A 20,327-nucleotide genomic window follows, 5' to 3' on the forward strand; every position below is an offset into this window, starting at 1 on the left:
TCACCAACTTTTGGCGTATTCAACTCCACTCATTCTTATTCGCATGAATGAAACAGTTTTAGGAAAAGAATGCTCCATTTGGTGAGTGAGAACCTCTTCTCTCCCTTCAGGAAGTGTTTTTTGCTGAGGCGAATAAGTTTTCCTAGTCTGTGCACAGCTATCATCACTACAAGTTCAAGAAGAGTGGACAAGAACAATCAATCCTCCTCTCTGTTTTCCCTCTACTTCCTGGGTACACTGGGATGAGCGAGGGAATAAGAGGAACTCTGCAGAGTCTACTCTCCAGATTTTAATGTGAAAGACTATGTTCCTGGTTCAATCTTAGGATCTCACTGAACACATGTTCAATCGTTCAGGATGGATATCACTGAGAAGTTTGAACTCTACCTCTCCAGTGTTTCCTGTTTTTGGAACAACCAATTCATCATGAACTAGTCGTCTTCAGTGTCATGTTACCGTAGAAATCTCCCTTCGGGACAGCTTCACCTTTGTTCTCTTCATTAGAGAATGAACATGTTAGTCGACGAACTGAGCTGCTCGAATTAGGTCCTGCACGGAATGGACTCTGAACAAGAGAGTATGTCTAGATCTGTGGAAGTTATGGGGGAAGCCAGCAATAGATCTCTTCGCCACCTCAAGAAACAATCATCTCCCAATTTTTTGTTCCCGGTACCAGACCTGCTAGCATGGAGAACAGCTGCAGTACTGCTGGATTGTATGGGCCTTGACGTATTGCTTTTCCACCCTTCGGAATGTTAAGAGTGGTTATCAACAAGCTTCAGGCTCTTCCAAAATGTGTTGACTCTAGTGGCCCCTTTCTGGCCCAGGAAAGAATGGTTCCCGGACCTACTCAAGCTTCTAGTGGACTTCCCCAGGCTCCTTCCACAAAGTCTGTATCTGCTCAAACTACCCCACTTTGACCATTGTCGCCAAGGATTATCCACTCTGGCCCTGACAGGATTCAGACTGTCAGGGATCTTGTTGGAGCAAAATGCTTTCTGCGAAGAGCGGCAGAAGCTATTGCAAGCTGTAGAAGAAGCTCTTCTGCCAAGCTCTACCAGTCCAAGTAGAGAGTCTGGGTTATTGCGCAGACAAAATCACATCTCTTCTAAGACCTCTATAACAGAGATTGCAGAATTCCTGTTATATCTGAGGGATTCTAGAAAGCTGTCCACAACTACAATTAAGAGATATAGATCTATGCTTTCATTTGTTTTTAAACATAGAGGCCTCAACGTCTCAAACAACCAGTACATCAGTGACCTTATTAAATCTTTTGAGTCCTCCAACGTAGTTGAGTCTGGGGTAGTCAACTGGAACTTGGACCTAGTGTTGAGTTGGATTTCCAGTTCTCAGTTCGAGCCTCTTAATGCTTTTTCACATAGGAATTTAATGAAGCAGACTCTGTTCTTAGTCGCTTTACCCATGGCAGGCAGAATAAGTGAATTGCAAGCGATTAGTGAAGTAGGTGTTGCCCAGAATAACGCAGTGCGCTCCTTATGTAAAAAGAGTTCCTTGCAAAGAACAAGAATCCATTGAATCCTTGGCCTCGCCCTTTCATAATTAAGAACTTGATGGACATTGTGGGAGCAGAAGATGAGGAACGTCCATTATGTCCTGTCAGAGCCATCAGACACTACCTGATTAGGACGGAAACTTTGAGAGGCAAGTTGAATCGACTCTGGTGTTTGGTGAGAGACCCCTCTGGTCCTCTCTCCAAGAATGCTATTTCGTTCTTCTTGAGGAGTCTGATTTCGGAGCTCCACTCAAGTACAAGATCAGACTCTTCGTGTACTGAAAGTGAAGGTGCACGAAATTCGTGCAGTGACGATTTCATTAGCTTTTAGACATAACGTATTGCTATCCTCCATTCTGCTAATCAATGTTCTGGTGGTTGAAATCAGTTTTCGTATCACATTACTTGAAGGACGCAGAGACCTGTTTTTGAAAATTGTTGTAGATGGGACCATTGTTGGTGGCGGGCATGGTGTTGGAAAAGGAAGCATAGGGGGACCTGTTTTCCCTCTACTATCTCCTCGCCTTGGATTTTAAGGTTGTCGAGTCATTGGGAAGCCGGGGGTACACTGTACCTGGAGTACCCTCCAGTTTTTTATGGTTAAGGTATGGTTGTGGTTGTTTTTAGTGTAGGTGATGGTTCTGTGGATTATCTGGTCTTAGCCCAGGGTCAGAGCAAAATTTTTAATTTGTTAACCGTCAGTGAAACTCCATAGTTACAAAATCCCAAAAAGCCATTAGTAGGGACGACCCTGCCATAACTGCCATGTCTCCTACAGGTGATGAGAGCGCTGCCCAGAGGCAGTATTCACCTGCAGCTGCTCTCTCACAAGGTAAGGTACTGCAGACATTAGATATAATGTGAGCACATTATCACTGTCTTTTCATAACTTGTCCATGTACCCACCTTCCAGATAACGTGGATTCAGCTTTGTAATTGTTTGGTAAGTCACTTATGCAAAAAAGGTATTTTTATAATAAAGTAAGGTTTCACATGTACTTACCAAACAATTACATAATCAGAGCCCTCCCTCCTCCCCACAGATGGACATTGCGGCTTAACAAATTGATAGTAGCTAGCTCAGCAGTACCGGGGGTTCCCGAAAGTGGGCGGGACCTGTATCACCTACATGAACGATGGCAGTGCCGCCGGCGCCAGGAAATTTGAATTTTCGACTGCCAGGTAAGAAAGCTTATAGCTTTGTAATTGTTTGGTAAGTATATGTGAAACCTTATTTCTGGGCTCAGTTCGTGTCGCTGCGCGAAATATCCCTTAATCCATTATTTCTAAGGTAAATGTACTAACACATACCAGAGAATAAATAAAATAAAGAAAAAGTTCCACGTACTACTGACTCCGCATCACCCTACCAAGAGGGTGTCGGTATGAACACTATGGCGAGTGAGACCACTACCACGAACCACTTGCCAATAGAAATCTCCTACTACAAAACCCCACTAGAGGGGAGCCGACCCAACAGATGTGGGCAGCAACTACTATACTACTCCATCCCATGCTGCCGACTGCTGCGCCTCTGGTGGCCATCCTTTTCAGTTAGCGCACCGCGTATTCACGTGCCCTTTTTGGCTCTGTGTTTTTTGTGCCCCTATCTTGGATTTACTAATTATGGAGCGTGCAGCCATCGCAGCAGCTAAGTTAAGTAATCAGTTGTTATTGCTATTGGGTTTTTTCCGGCCTTGAGTCAGTATTTGCCGTTTTTTAGGTATAAATACGGGCCCTTGGTCGGAAGCATGGCAGCATGGTTCTGCCTCGTGGCGGGTTCGTTCTTGGTCTTCCATACCTAGAACCTTCCCTTATTTCCTTACGCTCTATTGTTAGTTATCTATTTTATGTTAGGGGTCCAGCCTACTGGGTTTATGTCATGCATGCATGTCTTCTTTACCTTGCATAGGCATCTTCCATCCAGACCCTAGCCACAGCTCTTAGTATCGGCCCCGGCTAGCTTTGAGTGGTAGACTTTCTTTCGGGTTAGTCGTACACTCCTGGATTTTTTCTCCTACTGATTTATTTTCTTACTTTACTTTGTTTAAGTGATTTTTGGTTTATTTTTATATTTTAAGTTAGCCTACGGCGTCTGGCATTTCACGTAGCTAGGTTCTGTATTGCCTTGGTATCCACCATTTTGCTTCCGCTCTTCAGTTCGGTTGCTTCTGTATAGCATCTCACTGATTAGTTGGTTGCTTTAACCTAGGCTATGTGTTTCATTGTATTCGCACATTACCGCTCCGTGGTCACTAGTGACACGGAGCAGCCAGGCGCCTGTCCAGTCACCTTACCCTCCTCCCGCTCTTCCATAGGGCCGGGGGGGGGGGGGGGGGGTATGGTCTGTCCTTGCCTCGCTCCATATACCCGTGCCTGCCTCCCTCTCTCCCTAGGGGCGGAGGGAGTAGGGGGGGCTGGACAGACCCAGGACTGGACCTGACCGTTCTCTGGTCTTCACGGCACGCTCGGATGACTAAGGGGGGGGGTACTGGCCTTCCCCCCTCCGTCGTTACTTACTCCGTCGTTCTCCGTTTGCTAGCCTCGAGTCTTGTTTCGCCCTCTCTGCTCCTTTCCCGGCGGCTTACTGGTGCTCTTTAACTTACCGGAGCTCCGGCATCCACGTGGAAAGGTGCTAGTTCACCCTTGCGGGCGGACTGCAGGCGTACAGTTGGTCTTTCCTAACCACCCCGTCTCGCTGATATCGCGACACGAACACCGCCGCGCACCGGATTTATTCCGGTACGTTCTAGGGCTTTAGGTTTAAGTGTTTAGTATTTAATTTAAACTATAGTAAGTTTAATTTAAGCTACCTTAAGCCAATCCCTCCGTTACCTACGTTATCACACCGGATCTCTCCGGGGTTCTAGCCTATTCAGCGGGGTAAGGGAGGGGTTATGCCCAAAATTTTTTCGCGCTCCGGCATGCAGCGGAGTTCTTTTAGCCTCTAGCCTGTAAGTGATATCTTTTACGATGCTCATGTATCTTTTCACTTACAGACACCAACTGTGAGCATCCAGGATGCAATGCCATGCTCCAGGACCCCTGTGGGCATGAAGTCTGCAAAAGATCCCATGCTCCATGCGCGACTCCGCACGGGAATCTACAAGTCTGGTTCCACGAGACCCTGCACGATTTGCTATGATCTGGTGAGCCAGCTCTTGGACGGGGGTGTAAGTATTCCCAACTCCGTTCGCTAATCCCTACAAGGTTATAGTTCTTAAGTTTAATTTTAATCTCTTATTTTAAACTTAAGCTTGTTTTTATATGGGATCTCGCATCCCCTATGTTTTTAGACTAAGCCTATTACTTAAGTTTTAATCTTAAGTTTAAACTTCAAAACTAACGAATACCCTCTCTTCCAGGCTCCCGCCGTTAGAGACACTGCCCTGGCAACCCTGAGGGCTTGGGTCGGCGGTTTTGGCAAGAACGCCGCCAAGGGACAGCCCTACATTCTGGAGAAGAGGTTGGCTGTCCTAATCTTCCCCGGCGGCAAGTCAACGGGTTACGTCGACCCGGCAGAGGCAGCCCCGACTATGGCGGCGATTCAGCAACAGCTCGCCGCTTCGTTGAGTGAACCAGGCCAAGATATCTCGTCGGAAGTCGCGCACTTGATCTGAATATTGAACCAATGGTAGGTGTTGACGACCTGTTTGGTCGAGGTAGGTACGTTGGACGCCCAAGGGCTTCCCTTGGGCGCCACTGGTCTTCTACTCCTGCTAACTCTCCAGCTTCCTTCCAAGGCTTTACAGGAGCTGAGCTCCTTTATACTTCTCCTGATGCTTCCGTAAGACCTAAGTCAAGGGACAGACGGTTGTGAAAACCCTAAGCAAGACGTCGTCGTCGTCCAAAAAAGACTTCGTCGGCGTCAACATCTCGCAAGTCTCCGGCTACGAACCCCGGAGCAGAGAGGTCTAGAGCTTCTGGGTCCGGCTCCAAATCCTCAAGGAGCAGGTCTTCCAAGGAGAGACCACATACTCCGCGGAGTCAGCCGTTTCTCCTTGGTACCTGTTCAGAGTTACCCAACCACCTCCGCAGCAGCTCCGCTTTGGATCCCAATTCTGGTCTGTTGCAACACATGGGGGAGGATTTGTCGGTTCTCTCAAAAACAGTATGGAGCAGATGTTCTCCCGGTTGTCCGACAGGATCACCTCCCGAGGATAACATCATCGCCGGACTTAGCCAGGCTCCTCTAGCTACTCCCCCACCTTTCGGCACAGGTATGGCTCAGCTTCCACTCATGACTCTCTGCCTCCGTTCTCTATGAATAACCCTGGAGGGTGGCGTCATACGCCCCCTTCCAGGACGGGCTTATTTCAATTCCGGAGTGTGGTACTCGAAGGATTGAGGACTTCGAGTTCTACCCGGAGGGTCTACAGCCACCGTTCATTGGCTACGCCAGACTCACTGGACGCAGCCATGACTAGAGATGACAAGGTCCCTAAAGAGACAGTCCTCTACTCACGTGACGCAGGCTCAAAGAGAATGGCTCAGGTGTTTTAGAGGACATGGATTGTTCAAACACGAAGATTCAACCTTTTAAGAGTCCCTTCACCATTTTCACAATGGAAGAGGGAACTCCGCTTCCGTTCCTTACCAAATAGCTACGGTCACTATCCCAGCGGCCCAGAAGGGGGGAGGAGTCGTTACCACAGCTAAAGGAAGCAGACCCCACATCTCCTTTGCTTCCCTCACTCGGAGAATTGTGTGAAGATCTGCCCAACACTTTTTCGGCGGGCAACTCAAACCAGACTGTGCTATGGATCCAGTTTGGTGAGAAGCTGCCTAGACTTCCGGACAGCCTCATTCAGGCGGAGTTTGAGGCCAAGACTAGGCTAGCCCAGGTCCTATTAACACCATGGCCATGACGAAGTTGGCTACCATTTCTTACGGTTTTTCCGAGCCACTCTTTAAGCTTCTCACCAAGTCACTGACACAAACGGTTCAGTCTGACATGTTTGAGTTCGCCACAGCCAGAACGAACTGTCGGAAGCATGTCCTCCAGGAAGCAACTATTCGGCATGAACTGAATAAGTTGCTTTCATCAAACATCTGGGGAGCAGACCTCTTCCCCGATGCAATGGTAAAGGAGGTCCAGGCGGAAGCTACAAGGCTTGAACCAAAGCCTTAAGGATCGTTGGGGTCTCACTGCAAAGAGACGCCAAGACCAGGCAGCAAGGGTAAGGCCCAGAGGAAACCCAGACGTTTCCAGCCTTACCAAAAGAAACAACACAACGCTTCGCCCAGCCTGTTTCGGCTGTTCCGTTGGTGCAGGCGGCCCAACCCTCTACCTCCAAGGCTCAATCACAGCCTATCTACGTGATTTCCCCCCAGCCTCAACCTTCCACCTCTTACGCTGTCTCCCCAGCCTTTCAACCAAGTGTTCGAAGGCCAGGCCTTTCAGCAGTATGACCGCTCGGGTAGGGGAGGCAGAGGTAAGCGATCCTTTCGTCAGAGAGGATCAGGAAGGTCCCTTAATAGAGGAAAACACTTCCGGGGAGGCCGCGGAGGTTACCAACAGCAATGAGAACGTGAAGGTAGGAGGGAGGCTGTTTTCTCTTCCTTCCGGCACCGGTGGGGATTCAGCAAATGGGCACAAAGTATTGTGTCGAAAGGCCTGGGTTGGAGTTGGGTTGCGAATCCGCCCCCACCCAGACCTTTCCTTCAACTTCCATCAAAAGAATTGACGGAGTATGCGGAGGACCTCCTTCAGAAAGGAGCAATAGCGAGAGTCAACAGATTAAAATTTCAAGGGCGCTTGTTCAGCGTTTCCAATAAAGGCTCACAAAAAAGAAGGGTAATCTTAGACTTATCCCGTTTAAAACTTGGCCATTCGCTGCGACAAGTTCAGATGCTCACCATCTCGCAGGTGCGGACCTTACTTCCCCGTGGGGCCGTCACCACCTCTATCGATCTTACAGACGCATACTATCATATCCCTATTGCAAGACACTTTCGCCCTTATCTGGGCTTCAAGATAGGAGATCAAGCATTCTCCTTCAAGGTAGTTCCCTTCGGTCTGAACGTGGCACCCAGGGTGTTCACGAAGTTGGCGGAAGTGGTCGTCCAACAACTAAGGGCGCAGGGGATCATGGTAGTAGCGTATCTCGACGATTGGTTAATTTGGGCTCCAACAGTCGAGGAATGTCGCAAAGCCACACTGAAAGTAATCCAGTTCCTGGAATATCTAGGGTTCAAGATAAACAGAACAAAGTCAAGACTCACTCCGGAGTCAAACTTTCAGTGGCTGGGCATTCAATGGAATCTATCCTCCCATACTCTGTCGATTCCATCAGCCAAGAGAAAAGAAATAGCGAAGTCAGTAAAGCAATTTCTAGGACACAAACTTGCTTCAGGAGAAGCCAGGAAAGAATCCTGGGTTCACTCCAATTTGCATCAGTGACAACATCTTGATGAAAGCCAAACTGAAAGACCTAACCAGAATCTGGCGCTCACGGCAAATGTCAGGTCCAGGGACAAGTTATCATCAGTCCACAGATTCTGCGGAATCGTCTGCGCCGCCTTGGCAAAAGTCAAGACCTGTCAATATCAGTACCCCTTCAGTTTCCTCCTCCGGGGATTACCATCCACACGGACGCTTTCATTAAGCGGCTGGGGACGATATTCTCAGTTCAAGAAGGTTCAAGGAACCTGGTCACCCCAGTTCCGCCAGCTTCACATAAATGTACTAGAAGCAATGGCAGTGTTCTTGACTCTAAAAAGGTTACGTCCGCCAAAGAACTCCCACATAAAGCTAGTTTTGGACAGCGCAGTGGTAGTCCATTGTGTAAACAGGGGAGGCTCCAAGTCACGACATCTGAATCATGTCATGGTAGCCATCTTCTCCCTGGCGGACAAGTTCGTTTGGCACCTCTCCTCCACCCATATAGCTGGAGTGAGAAACGTCATAGCAGATGCTCTATCCCGGTCAGTTCCTCTGGAGTCAGAATGGTCAGGTGGACAACAGTTTCGTTCCAATGGATTCTCCGGAGGGTTCCAGGGTCTACAAGTGGATCTATTCGCATCCCAAGCGAACCACAAACTCCCATGTTATGTGGCCCCCAACCTGGACCCTCTGGCCTATGCCACGGACGCCCTTGTCCATAGACTGGAACACTGGGAGAAGATTTATGTCTTTCCTCCAGTGAATCTTCTCCTGAAGGTACTGAACAAACTCAGGACTTCAAGGGTCAAGTAAGCTCTAGTAGCCCCAGACTGGCCGAAGAGCAATTGGTACCCTCTCATTCTGGAACTGGGTCTTCGTCCTCTTCGAATTCCCAATCCCAGGCTCTCCCAGTTAGTACAAACGAAGACTGTGTTCGCTTCCCTCAGGAATTCTCAAACCCTAACTTTATGGACTTCATGAAGTTTGCGGCTAAAAGAGACGCGAATATTGATCCTCGAAATATTCTTTTCTTGGAATCTGATAGAGAGATTCAACTTTGAGACAGTATGATGCTGCAGTCAAAAAGTTGGCAACCTTCCTGAGAGAATCAGATATTAGAATCATGACAATCAATTCAAGCTATATCCTTTTTCAGATCTTTATTTGAAAAAGGCTTAGCAGCTAGCACTATTACGACAAACAAGTCGCCTTGAAAAGATTTTTTTCAAACTCGGGTCAGCATAGACTTGACAGACTCTTACTTCTCGTCTATTCCAAGGCTTGTGCTAGACTTAGACCTTCAGTTGAGCCTACTCCAGTATCGTGGTTCTTAAATGATGTTCTAAAGCTGGCTTCAGAAACAGATAATCGACATGTTATTTATAATGCTCTTAAGAAAAACTCTATTTTTATTAAGCTTGGCTTCAGGAGCTAGAATTTCAGAACTGTCGGCGTATCCAGAGATCCGAATCATATAGAATTTCTTCCCACAGGGGAAGTTCTACTTTCTCCGGAACGTAGTTTTTAATAGCAAACAAAGAATGAGGATCCTTTGATGAGGTGGGAACCGTGGAAGGTTGTACCCCTTCCACAAGATGTTTTCTCTTTGTCCAGTATCGACCTTACGAGCCTTTCTGTCCAGGACATCCTCATCCTCTTTCGGGTCCTCTCTTTATGAGAGAAAAAGGTGGTACTTTATCTACTAAAGGTATCAGGCAACAGATCCTGTACTTTATTAAGCAAGCCAACCCTGATTCCTTCCCTAAAGCACATGATGTCAGGGCAGTTGCCACCTCAATTAACTATTTCCAACACATGAATTTCGATGATTTAAAGAAGTATACTGGATGGAAATCGCCGACAGTATTTAAGCGTCATTACTTAAAGTCCTTGGAAGCTCTGAAATTTTCAGCAGTTGCGGCGGGTAACATAGTTTCCCCCGACTCTGCTTAATCTTTAGTAGAAGATCCAGTTCTCCTTTCTACCTATCTCACCCACATCGTTTGTCTATACCTACCCTGTTCATCTACGTTTACCTTGAGTCTTAGCTGCTCTATGATGGTACAGTGGGTTGCCCCTTATTTTTTTGCTAGGGTCACTCACAATTGATTGTATATAATGATCTCTATGATGTGGTCCCCTTATTTTTTATGCTAGGGTGACACATCTTATTTACAATGGTTTTAACGGTTTTTGTATACTAATTAAGTCATATATTTCTTTTATTATATTATTATCGAAGTTTGTTCTAATTCAATTCATTATTATAATTGCTTTAATTACTTTGTACATATTAACTATACACAAATGTCAAACTCAACATATATTCCATGTAAAGCCCTGTACATATAGTTAATTTTTAAGTTAATTTGTTAAGAAATATTATTAACTTTAAGTTAATTTTAAGTAATATTTCTATTCTGTATCATTGTGTATATGTATATTTCTTAGCAATTATATTTCTTTATTTTATTTTATGTTTTATTGAGACCTTTTTTATCTGTTTTATTTGTTTCTTTACAATCTTGTGCTATTTCTCTGGTACGATTTCGCGCAGCGACACGAACTGAGCCCAGAAAAGGGATTTTGACGTAAGGAAAAATCTATTTCTGGGCGATTGGTTCGTGTCGCCAGCGAAATCCCACCCTACCCATCCCAGCGCTCAAGATTTGGGTTCTGCTAACTTCAGGATGGCCACCAGAGGCGCAGCAGTCTGGGCAGCATGGGATGGAGTAGTAGTAGTTGCTGCCCACTCTGTGGGTCGGCTCCCCTCTAGTGGGGGTTTTGTAGTAGGAGATTTCTATTGGCAAGTGGTTCGTGGTAGTGGTCTCACTCGCCATAGTGTTCATACCGACACCCTCTTGGAGGGTGAGCGAGTCAGTAGTACTGACCTTTTCTTTATTTCATTTATTCTCTGGTATGTGTTAGTACATTTACCTTAGAAATAATGGATTAAGGGATATTTCGCTGGCGACACGAACCAATCGCCCAGAAATAGATTTTCCTTACGTCAAATCCCTTTTTATTATATAATTTCTCCTTGCAACATGCATGTTATCAGTTGCACCGTCTGAGTAATAGGCGCATACCTGTTAGTTAGTTCTTCTGGTATGTGACCAAGACGAATACAGGCAGTCCCCAGTTATCGGAGGACGCGATTATCGGGATCTGATTTTATGGGGCTTGTCTAGCCCCATAAAATCAGCAATTTATGGCGCCATAATGGGACGAGTTACATAAGGGTGCTCATGGCACCGATAACCAGTCGTCAGCACCACAAGCACTATTATGTCACCATAAAGCACTGATTTTTTGGGTTTGGAATGCGGTTTTTGCTAATCGGCACACCCCTGGGAACAGAACCTCTGCCCGATAACCGTGTCGGGCCTCCCAAGAGGTTTCCTGTTTTTATTTTAAGATGACTAGTAGTATTGTTTAACAACAGTACCACAGGGTTTGCATTATCACCGAACAAGAGGGTTTTTTCCCTCTTGTCCCAGTTAACTTGCAGGTGCTCGGGTGTATCTGTAGTGTACTCAATAATAGCTCTGTATAGCTGAACACATTCCAAGATAGAATGTACTACCAGGCAACTCAGCCTACAGAGTCTAGCATAGGATGGAGTACTAATGCCTTCTTGCTGAGATATTGTTTGTCTTGGTATTGTTTCTCCTCTGTCGAGGGTTAACGAATTCAAATATCTCTGCCCGGCCATCATAGACTTAGGTCTCTGGTTAGCTGTGAATTCTTGCATATGGTTCATGTCTCATGCTCCACATTTGCCATTGCGAGAATCACCAGACAGAGATATGTCTCATTAGACTCGTTATCATCTTTCTGTTTAGCCCATGGTATAACAGAAGTCCGAAGTCTTCTGCTTCGTCGCAATTAACCCATAGGCCACTGGGATAGTTCAGAATGATTGTTCAGACAAATACAGCAGTTTTTGTCTTCTATATTTTTCTAATTCATAAAGTGTTCAACTACTAGTTGTTCATCCTGAATTGGATAAATGTTAGAAGACTTCACCTGCCTCAGGAGAAAGAGAAGAGTTCTTCCCTGTACCAACCTTCGCAGTGTCAAGAAGCAGTTTGTACAGGCAGTACATCTCTGTGTTTTCCATGGCCAAAGACATCCAGCCTTTCATTGCAAGCACAGCTTTTTTTGCCAGACAGCAATGAAATAGCTTAAATTTCTCTTTCAGTCCTCGTTTAAATTTCAGGGATTAGAACCGTCCTCTGAGGTTGGCATCTTTGACGGGACTATTCTCTGTCAGAATCGCAAAAGTTAACTTCTTCCTGATTCAACTGTGAAAGATGTGGGTATACACTTGCTCTAGTCTTTCACGCAAGTAGTATTGTTTCTAATCAGTTGAGATTCTACTACTGATGAGAAACTTTTTTCTGTCTTGCTATCCCAGGGACCTCTGGCCTCTAGACACCATTTGACTCTTGTTCAGGACATATAAACCTTGTACAGAATCATCAAGAGTTTTTGTTTTTCAAGACCGCATCCCGTCTTTCTTAGGCATTGGTGAAGAGGAGACATGTTGCATGGATCAACAGCACCCTTCAAAAGACAGGTTTTCATGTTGCGACTCTGTCGCAGATGTCGAATCAATCGGCATCTGGTTTTGACTAGTTGAATCCCTCATGATTCGCTTTGCCTTGGGCTTTGTATTTATTGATCCAGATCAATCATTTCTTGTCTCATTGATGGGTTGCTGTACCTGTGGAGACTCAACACCCTTCAATGGTCGTTGCTTTTCTTTCTCCACTGCGGGCTTGCTGATGGAGAAGTGTCTAAGGACATAGTGTCCTTTGAGTCCTGAGATCGCTAACTTCATCTCTACAGATAGCTACGTCACCTGCTTGCTTTCCCTTGGAGCGCACAATGCCAGTGGCTTGGTCCTTTCTTCTCATTCCAAAGAATATGTCAGTCTGAAAGATAGATATAGTCCCATGAAGACAACATTATCTTTCTTCCTTTGGGGAGTTGCCCACAGGTCCTTGGAACACCTTTTCCTTGGACCTATGGTGGATGCTTACCAAGTTGTGTTTGCTTACCTGGCTCTTTCAAGAGGGCAAGTTGCATCTCTTGCTTATGGTGTGCAGTTCTAGAGGTAAGAAGGATGTGAGAGGGGCTGGTCTCTCCTTTTCCCCTTCCTCTTCCTTCTACTTCTCTTCCTCGGGTTGAGAATAGGACTAGAACTTACACTGGCTGGTTGGACATTTGATGCTGTAAGCATACACATAGAGTTTCCTTGCTATTTATCTTGTCAGAAGCATAGAAGCAACCCTGCTCCTTCCTCTAGCTATGGGAGAGGAATGTCCCATATCTTTGCCTTAATGCCTCTGACTCTTTATATTCTTCACTGCTTTTTTCTAATGAGTTACGTTTCATTGCTCATTCCAAAAAAGCCCAGAGGTCTGACTTTTAATCTTTCAGTTCTTATACTCTGATCAATGTGTCAGAGGTAGGGCACTCCTCACTCTTTCGACCAGGAGGAATTGCCCAGGTGTGCTGAACTCCAGTCAGTTCTAGACACTCGCTCAGATTTCTCCCTCCAACCAGTGAGTCCCCATTGTAAAGGACTGAGGGTTTGTATATCGTATAGGAACAAATCACAGTTTTTGAAAATAAATTGTATTTTTCCTAATTATACAAACTTGAAGTCCTTTACGCTTATTGCCCACCTCATGCCATCCCTCAATCTGAAACATAGGCTGAAAATAATTTTGGTGTGTTTATGTCCAGGCAGGTGGGTCCCCCCACCTACCAGGCAGTAGTTAATGCCTAACCAGCTTGTTCAAGAATTTAATGGCTGTATTCCAGCTACACTGCAAGTATATCCTATTGTAAAGGAACCTCAGCTTTGTATAGTTAGGAAAAATACAATTTATTTTCAATATATACGTAATTGTATACTTAGGAAAAATACAATTTACTCTCAATATATAATTGTGATTTCTACCTATACTTACCAAGTAAAGTCAGAGCCCTTCCCTCCTCCCCACAGATGGACCTGGCAGGCCAAATGAATTGGTTCTCACTGTAGTTTTATACCCACCAGTCCCGAAAGTGGGTGGGTCCTATTCACCTACACTAGCAATCATGGCGCTGCCACAAAATCTAAATTTTTTGACTGACATGGTAGGAAGCTTTGAGCTATATATAATAACTTGGTAAGGATATATAAAATCTAATTATATTATAAAAATGTCATTTTGGCATTAAAAAAGATAGTAGAAATAATTTGATACTAGTAGTATGTATTTGTTATTAGTGAAACAACAGTTTTTAGATTATAAAATACTTTCATAACATGTGTAATTTGGTTTTCAGGTGTCAACTTTTCACATTATCCAGATGGTACTCAGCTCATAGTTGTTGATCCCAATCCACACTTTGTTAAATACTACAATGAAAATAGAAAGAAATTTCCAAATATTGCATCTGAAGAGATCATTGTAACCACAGGTACTGTATCCTCCATGATATGTACTTAGGATTTTTTTTACATTAATAGTTAGTTAAGGTCATACTTATTGTTTTAGGCTTCAAATAAATAAAAAAAAACTCATGAAACAAGAATATTACTAATGAGAAATGAGATTTTATCAAGATTTTTAACAGGTTCATACAGACAAGAGATGGCTGTGTGAACAGCCAAAATTAACTGGTTGTTGTATGCTTAAAATTTGTAGCATCTTGCTCATGGTGAGACAACCCACTGAATTTAAGCACTCAACACAATTACTATTGGTTTTTGCACTTGTCCATCTTTCAAAAAACAAATGTAAACAAATTCAGAAGAGATCAGTGATAATTTTTTATTGCATTTACATAAAAACTAATTCCTGTGCAATGTAGCATGTCTCAAAATAGGTGATGACAAAATCCTTTTTCTTACATTACTGTTCTGTGAATGTGTAAATGATGATGCAATTGGTAAATTACCCACAGTATCATAACGTTGTATAAGGGTGACTTTGCCCAAAAAGGGCAATTTTCACATAAAGACATTGATGATGATTTTTGTGAGGAGTACTATTATCACTCTATGTAATGATCTATTTCAGGAGAAAAATGGAAGCCGTCCCTGATGCAAGTGTAGACGTGGTTGTTATGACACTTGTCATGTGCAGTGTGTCAGAGATTGAAGCGATCTTGAGAGAGATACTAAGAGTCCTTGTACCAGTAAGTGTGATGTGTTTTACAAGAAGTTATGTAGTATAATTTGTTTTTGTATATTATTGCTTTCTTGTCAAAACTTTGTTAGTAGAATACTCTTGAGCATTATTCCCCTCATAGGTGGGCAATGGCTAGCGTACATCCTTTGATTTTTTGTAGGCAATACTTCATTATTATTAAGCATTATTATTAACCCTTGATGGACGGATACCCTCATATGATTATGAGTAACAATAACAGGTTTTGAGTGGTGGATGGATTACCTCCTGGTGAGTGTCAGTATTATGCGCCATCGGCTTGGAGAAATCAGGTGAGAAAGAGGTTCCATTACTTCAGTAGCCCATAAATTTACTAATGGCAACTTTTAGATTGGCCCAGGGTGCTGATTCTTGGTATCTCATGAGTTAGTTGTGTACTTGACTTCAAGGGCTCATGTACTGCCTCTCTCACATGAAGTCTTTATATATATATTTGCTCATAAATACACCCAGGGTTGCTGTTGGTTTTAGTTCTTATTTTTTGATAGTATGTCAATTACAATTGTAATTTTGCAAAGAAAAATACAAAGAAATATTAGAAAAAACATGTATAACTCAAAAATGTTATTGCATCTTCGATCTCGGTAAATATATGTAAATATTTTACAACAAATGTACTCAGAATTTGTTACTGATTTTAGTTCTTATCTGGTATGATATTGTGTGAGCTGTACAGTAGTAATTATAATCTAACAAAATAAAACAAAATAAAAAACAAAAAACATGTACATATAACATGGTAAAATTTATGATTGTCTTGTAAAAGAGACCCCACAAAGGGTTGTAAATAGTCATTTTGTACATGCAACTTCCCCGGCAGATATATACTTAGCTATAGTCTCTGACGTCCCGACAGAATTCAAAACTCGCGGCACACGCGACAGGTAGGTCAGGTGACCAGCCCACTCCCGCCGCTGGGTGGCGGGAATAGGAACCATTCCCGTTTTCTAACCAGAATTTTTCTGTCGCCGGTAGCAACAACATCGTTGTTGGTACCTCCTGCTTTGGAATTCTTTTCTCGTTGGCCGAGGTATTATCTATCTGACCTTTGGTGATGTACTTTGATCTTTGGTTTTGGCATACGCTTATCGTGGACCGTTTTTTGGATTTTGGTTTGGATTCTCTTTAAAATGTCTGACGTGGCAACCGTATTTAGGGTGGGTGTGTGCGAAAGAGGAATGTAAGGTGAGGCTACCGAAAGCATCGGTGGATCCTCACACAGTCTGTAAAAAATGTAGGGGGAATGATTGTTCTGCGACTAACACCTGTCTGGAATGTGAGAGTTTAACGGAAGTGGAATGGAACCTTGGCTTCTTATGTAAGGAAACTTGAGAAAGATAGAGTTAGGAGGGCTTCCATCAGAAGCTCAAGTAGATCCTGCTCTAATGAACAGGAATTAGCTCCTAACTTTTCTAGTAATTCACCTGCTCATAGTTTGGTTTCAGCCCCTTCCCCCAGCAGCGAACCTGTAGATGCGTCTACGGAAATGGCTGCAATGAGAGCCTCAATAATCAGCTTGAAATCGCAACTGCAAGCAATGAAGGAGACAGGTAAGCGCAGTGATGTGTGCAGTGATTTGTGCAGGTCCCCAGTGAAGTGGATTGGGCGTCTGACCGACTCCGCATTGCTCCGAGGCCTAGACCTCTTTCAGACTCCCATGACCAAGGGAGGAGGAATATCGAAAGCCGCAAGGGGGATGTAGAGTACAGTAAGTCCTCGGGTTACGCTGGTCTCGACTTACGCTGTTTCGTTGGTTACGAACGCGCCCCCATAAAATATAAAAAATAATATTTTGCGTCGTTCCGTCTTACGCGGTTTAGCGTCGTAAGCAACGTAAACAAACGCGAACTAGTTCCAGGCGCACGGCGGAAGAATAACGCTTTGATTTGGGGTGGGGGAGGGACGGCGTCGCTTCGCTACGCTCAGTCCTCGCCCATACGCCATTTTGGTTGTTTACACTGCCTCTCTCTCCCTCGTGTTGTATCGTTTTTGTAACTTTTTGCTCTTTGTTATGGCTCCCAAGCGCAAGGCGGACTCTTCTGATGGTAGTGCATCGAAGAAAAGAAAGGCCATCACCATGGAAATTAAAGTGGACATTATAAAGCGATCTGAGAGGGAGAAACGCCAACAAACATTGGCCGCTCGCTTGGCCTTAGCCGTTCGACCGTTGCTACCATTATCAAAGATAAAGAGCGCATCGTTGAACATGTGAAAGGATCTGCTCCTATGAAAGCGACAGTGATAACTAAGCAGCGTAGTGGTCTAATATTGAAATGGAAAGGTTATTGGTGCTTTGGTTGGAAGACCATGTTCTCCAGTACTAGTATGTTCTGCCTCACCTCAAGAATCATCTGCCTCAGCATCTCCAGCAACTTCTGGAGGTTCTTTTTCTCTTCACTAACCTCCCCCAGTCTCTCCAGCACCGCAGCTTCCTCTCCAGTGTGCAAGCCAATCAAACTAATAAAGGTAAGGAATTGTTCTCTCGTTGTTATTGATAGGTATTTACATTAAATCATGTGGTATTTTTCAATGTTCCGACTTACGCTGAAAATCGTGTTACGATGCATCGTAAGACGGATCTACGTCGTAACTCGAGGACCCCCTGTATTCCCAACGGTCAGGCGTCCCTTCGGCAGATCCTGTAGCCGCTTCCCAGGCTGCCAAGGACAGCTACTGCAAAAGCGTCCTCAGGAAGTGCTTTTCGGACTCAGACTCTTCGTCTCCCAGAAGAGGATGGAGTTCTTCCTCTAAGTCGCGTCCTCTTAAGAGATCCTGGAAGACGCCAGCAAGCGAAGCGTTGCATTCCAGTCCTGAGCCTTTTCCGGAGTATTCGCCTGCTCGTAAGAAGAGAGCTATGAGATCTCCTGACTCTTCTCCGGAAGACTTATCACACAAGACGAAGGAAGTCTTGGTAGGACTCCAACAGCAGTTGTCTGCCTTAGTGGGAGTTCTTTCTGAAGGCTCTTCTAGGAAGAAAGATTTCTCTTCCCATCAAGAGTTCTGTTAGGAGAGCCTCAGAGAGTAAGCGCCCTGGCGTTAGCAGACGCTCCTCGCCTGAAAGGTTTTCGTCCCCAGCGAGACCTTCTTCAGTCGCATATGACAGGAATCGGAACTCCCTACGAGCAAGAGTTCTCCCAGGAGTTTTGCTAGAGAAGATTTCGCCTCTCATGGCAAGTATCAGGAGCCTGATTCGCGGATTTCTCGTGAGAGAATTCGTGCGGCTAAGAGCTCCGGGAGAGAAGAGCCCCTCTCTATTCAGAGCTCCGCAAGAAGGAAGGAGGCCGTTCGTTCGTCCTCTAGACATTTTCCGAAGGAACAACCCTCTCCCTCTGGGAAGTACCCAGGAATCAGGAGTCCCGTAAGATCTTCTAAATATCCTTCTAAGGACGCAAGAGTTTTGCGAATAGGCGCCGAGATTTAGACAAGTTTTCTTCACCTCCCAGGAGGGATAGGAGAGATTCTAGCGCCTCTCCGGATGGACGCAAAGGGAAAAGGAGCTATTCGCCTGCTAGACGCAGTCACCAGGACGCAAACGTCTCCTCTCCTGGACGACGGGAAACAAAGGGTTCTCCTTTCTCCTCGGCAGGCGCATTTCGCCTTCCAGGCGTCCTTATCAGGACGCAAATGCCTCTCCTTCTTGGACCAGGCAGCCTCACCAGGACGCAAGCGCCTCGCCTTCTTGGCCCAGGCGCGCTCACTAGGACGCAAGCGCCTCTCCTTCTTGGCGCCAGGAACAGGATGTTCTCCTTTCTCCTAGCAGGCGCTCTTCGCCTCACAGGCGTCTGATTCAGGACGCAAGCGCCTCTCCTAGCAGACGCAAGGAGCAGAGCAGAAGCCCGAGTATAGGGAAACTCCAGGACTCGTGCAGGAAGGAGGATAGGAATAAGGACGAAAGAAAAAGGCTTCTTTCGACGGATCGGTCTCCTGAAAAGGCAAGCCCTCTCTTCTCCTGCATCGCTTTTGGAAGAAGTTTCGGATGAAGAGATATCCAAAGATGCAGGAGTTTCGGACTATAAGAGACTTGCTTCTCTTTTGCTGCAGGTGTTTGGAGACTCGCTACGCAGTCGGATCCCCCTTCTCCGGGATCTTTATTATCCCAGTACGAAAATGTCGAAGGCCTCCTCCTTCGTTAGGATGACCCCTACTCTTTCTATGAGAAAGTCTCTGAAGAGTCTCGAGAGCTGGCTCAGATCTAAGAAGGAAGCGGGGAAGACAGTATTTTCTTGCCCTCCCTCTAAGCTGACGGAAACCAGGTAGGTGTGGTATGACACCAAGGAGCCAATGGGCCTCCTGGGACTCCCTTCGTCCTCTGATGCGGACTTTTCCGCTCTTGTAGATGCGTCTAGACGACGCTCCTCTGCACTCTGCAAAGCCTCTTGGGGAATGTGTGAGGTTGATCATCTCATCAAGGGCCTCTTCAAGACTCTCGAAGTCTTTAACTTTATAGACTGGCTTTGGAGCTTTAGCCGAGAAGTCTCAAGAACCAGACTTCGTTACCATGGAAGAGTTGGGCAGTGTATTAACCTGCCTAGACAAGGCGGTTATGGATGGCTCCAATGAAGTGGCATCCCTTTTTGGATCCTGTATATTGAAGAAGAGGGCAGTGTTTAGCTCCTTCTTAACGAAATCTGTTTCTCCTCTGCAGAGATCCTCCCTTTTATACGCGCCCCTCTCTAGTCACCTTTTTTCCTCAGGAAATAGTGAGGGACATATCAAAGACTTTATCAGAAAAGGCCACACAGGACCTGCTGGCCCAGTCAGCTAAAAGGCTAAAACCTGCTGTTCAGGTTGCAAAGAAGAAGGAGAAAGTTCCCTTCCAGCAGCCCTTTCGGGGAAGGTCTGCACCAAGATCTTCTCTTAGAAGTAGAAGACCGGAGAAGAGAGGAAGGTCTTCTCGAAGGCCGTTCGTCAAGACCCAGTGAGACTGTGGTCCTCCAGACAAAAGTGGGTGCCAGGCTTCTAAACTTTTACGAACCTTGGGCACAGAAAGGTGCCGATGCCTGGTCCCTATCCATCCTAAAGAAAGGATATTTAATCCCCTTCAGGGAAAAACCTCCCTTAACTACAACTCCAAGGGAGTTAACAGCAAACTACAAGGATTCTGTCAAGAAACAAGCCTTCTACATCGTGGAGCAGATGCTTTACAAGGAAGCCATAGAGGAAGTAAAAGATCTCTCTTCCCAGGGGTTTTACA

The 20,327-nt window shown here is 45.2% G+C and overlaps 1 protein-coding gene across 1 annotated transcript in view; it reads left to right on the forward strand.

Annotated features, from left to right (window-relative positions):
• The window catches only part of LOC135202378 (thiol S-methyltransferase TMT1A-like), a 144,486-nt gene that overhangs the window by 98,602 nt on the left and 25,557 nt on the right, over positions 1-20,327 (forward strand). The window contains exons 3-4 of the mRNA XM_064231742.1: positions 14,247-14,402; positions 14,998-15,101. Coding sequence (XP_064087812.1) covers positions 14,247-14,402; positions 14,998-15,101 — 260 coding nt within the window. The remainder of the gene's footprint in view (positions 1-14,246; positions 14,403-14,997; positions 15,102-20,327) is intronic.

Source organism: Macrobrachium nipponense, chromosome 30 (genome assembly GCF_015104395.2).
Source record: "Macrobrachium nipponense isolate FS-2020 chromosome 30, ASM1510439v2, whole genome shotgun sequence".
Taxonomy (NCBI): domain Eukaryota; kingdom Metazoa; phylum Arthropoda; class Malacostraca; order Decapoda; family Palaemonidae; genus Macrobrachium; species Macrobrachium nipponense.